A 2,287-nucleotide genomic window follows, 5' to 3' on the forward strand; every position below is an offset into this window, starting at 1 on the left:
ACACACACACACACACACACACAGAGGCGAGCTGGCAGAAACGTTAGCACGCCGGGCGAAATGCTTAGCGGTATTTCGTCTGCCGCTACGTTCTGAGTTCAAATTCCGCCGAGGTCGACTCTGCCTTTCATCCTTTCGGGGGATTAAATGAGTACCAGTTACGCACTGGGGTCGGTATAATCGACTTAATCCGTTTGTCTGTCCTTGTTTGTCCCCTCTGTGTGTAGCCCCTTGTGGGTAAAGAAATAACACACACACACACATACACACATACACACACAAAAAACACCTTTCGCACACACGCTCCCCGACGTGTGTCATAGTCTCTTCACAGTCACCAACGGCCTTTTACGCTCTTGTTTTGTTTTGACTTCAAAGATGATAACACATTCGAAGAATTGTAAATATATTGACAATTGTTATAGTTCTACATTTTCGCTAACTTAATTCGTTCTTTTGACTCGACTTTGCTCTTTTTATCAACTTAAGAAGCCTCGTAAATTTTCGAATAGAATTGCTACGTGCAATTCATTTCAATTTTTATATTATTTACAGTTCAAATTTTCGCCATTGTTTCATGAGAATCTTTAACACTCACACGCTGTTTCTCTTGCACACACATACAGCGCAAGCACGCACGTATGCACAAACTCATGAATACACATACACACGAATACACATACACACACACACACACACATTCTCTCTCTCTTTCTCTGTCTCTGTCTCTCTCTTTCTCTCTCTCTCTCTCTCTCTCTCTCTATCTCTCTCTTCATCTCACTCACACACACATACAGCACACACGTACAGCATACACATACAGCACACACACACACACACACACACACACACACACATACAAACACGCACCCATATACATAGCTGCAGCAGCCCTTCACACACATATACAGCATACACACACACTCTCTCACACATACACAGCACACACACACACACACACACACACAAACACACTCTCTTCTCTCTCTCTTTCTCTCTCTCTCTTTCTCTCTCTCTCTTTCTCTCCCTCTCTTTCTCTCTCTCCCTCTCTCTGTCTTGGCCTCTCCCTCCCTCTCAGCCTCTCTTTCTCTCTCCCTCTTTCTCATTCTCACTCACACACACAAACACACTCTCTTACACACACATAGCACACATAAACACTCTCTCTCTCTCTCTCTCTATCTCTCTCTCTCAGCCTTTCCCTCTCTCTCCCTCTCATTCACACACCACACACATACAGCACACACACACACATACAGAACACACACACACATACAGCAAACACACTGTCTCTCTCACACATACACAGATACATCATTTTGCGTAGATTATATATCATTTCATGTTTAGATATTTCTTTCATTTCATATTATTTAGAAATGTTTTCATTTTCTGATTCATTCTTCTTGCGTTTATTTGTTTTGATACACAAATACACACTGGTCGATTATGCCACGTGGAAGGGGGTCATCAGGGCCAAGAGATGATGCCAAACTGCGTCGGGAAGCGGCAAGTGGAAGGAGACAACAAGAAACAGATGAGGTAACGACAGCACGACTCTGGGATATCAGAGTCAAGAAACAAAGGAGAGATTGAAAAAGATAGGAATTCACATCTCCAGAATATGAAACAAAGAACAATGGAACATGGATGACCGTACAAGAAATGCAAGAGAATCTAATCATAGTAAACATCAATATTGGTGAATTAAAATATGACATTGTCACGATTCCGAGAATTAATCTCAATACATCAGAAGGTGAAGATATACCTATTCAGCGGACGCAGTTCCCAATACTGTCATATTTTGCAACGCCTATACACAAAGCACAAGGACAACCCATGTAGAATCAGTATTCCAGCATAGTCAGCTGTGAGAGACTTTAAGGAATCAGAATTGAAATATTCTTGAAGGAAGGCAAGTCCACCAGAAACGTTGTCATAAAAAGCATTTTCTTTCAAACAGCTAAGAGGTACAGTGGTCTTTCTTCTTTACTACAGAAAGCATTATCAATGCCCTTTCAGATAAATGAATTCATATTTAGAATTTTCTTCATGCACTTAACAGATTATTATTATTTGGTTAGTTCCAATTAAAGAAGTCCAGAAGATTAGATTAAATATATAAATATGCATGTCTCGTTACTCCTATTATAGCAATCAATTCAGTACATTATTTGCCGGGCAACGCCGAGTAGCAAGACTAAGATAGATAGATAGATAGATAGACATGCAGGCAAATATGTGTGTGAAACCTCTTCACCTTATATATATTTATATATATATA

At 40.3% G+C, this 2,287-nt stretch overlaps 1 protein-coding gene across 1 annotated transcript in view; it reads left to right on the forward strand.

Moving 5' to 3' along the window:
- Positions 1-195: 195 nt before the first annotated feature.
- The window catches only part of LOC106867514 (uncharacterized), a 23,405-nt gene continuing 21,313 nt past the window's right edge, over positions 196-2,287 (forward strand). The window contains exon 1 of the mRNA XM_014912402.2: positions 196-400. Coding sequence (XP_014767888.1) covers positions 379-400 — 22 coding nt within the window. The 5' untranslated portion in view covers positions 196-378. The remainder of the gene's footprint in view (positions 401-2,287) is intronic.

This window comes from Octopus bimaculoides, chromosome 2 (genome assembly GCF_001194135.2).
Source record: "Octopus bimaculoides isolate UCB-OBI-ISO-001 chromosome 2, ASM119413v2, whole genome shotgun sequence".
Taxonomy (NCBI): Eukaryota; Metazoa; Mollusca; class Cephalopoda; order Octopoda; family Octopodidae; genus Octopus; species Octopus bimaculoides.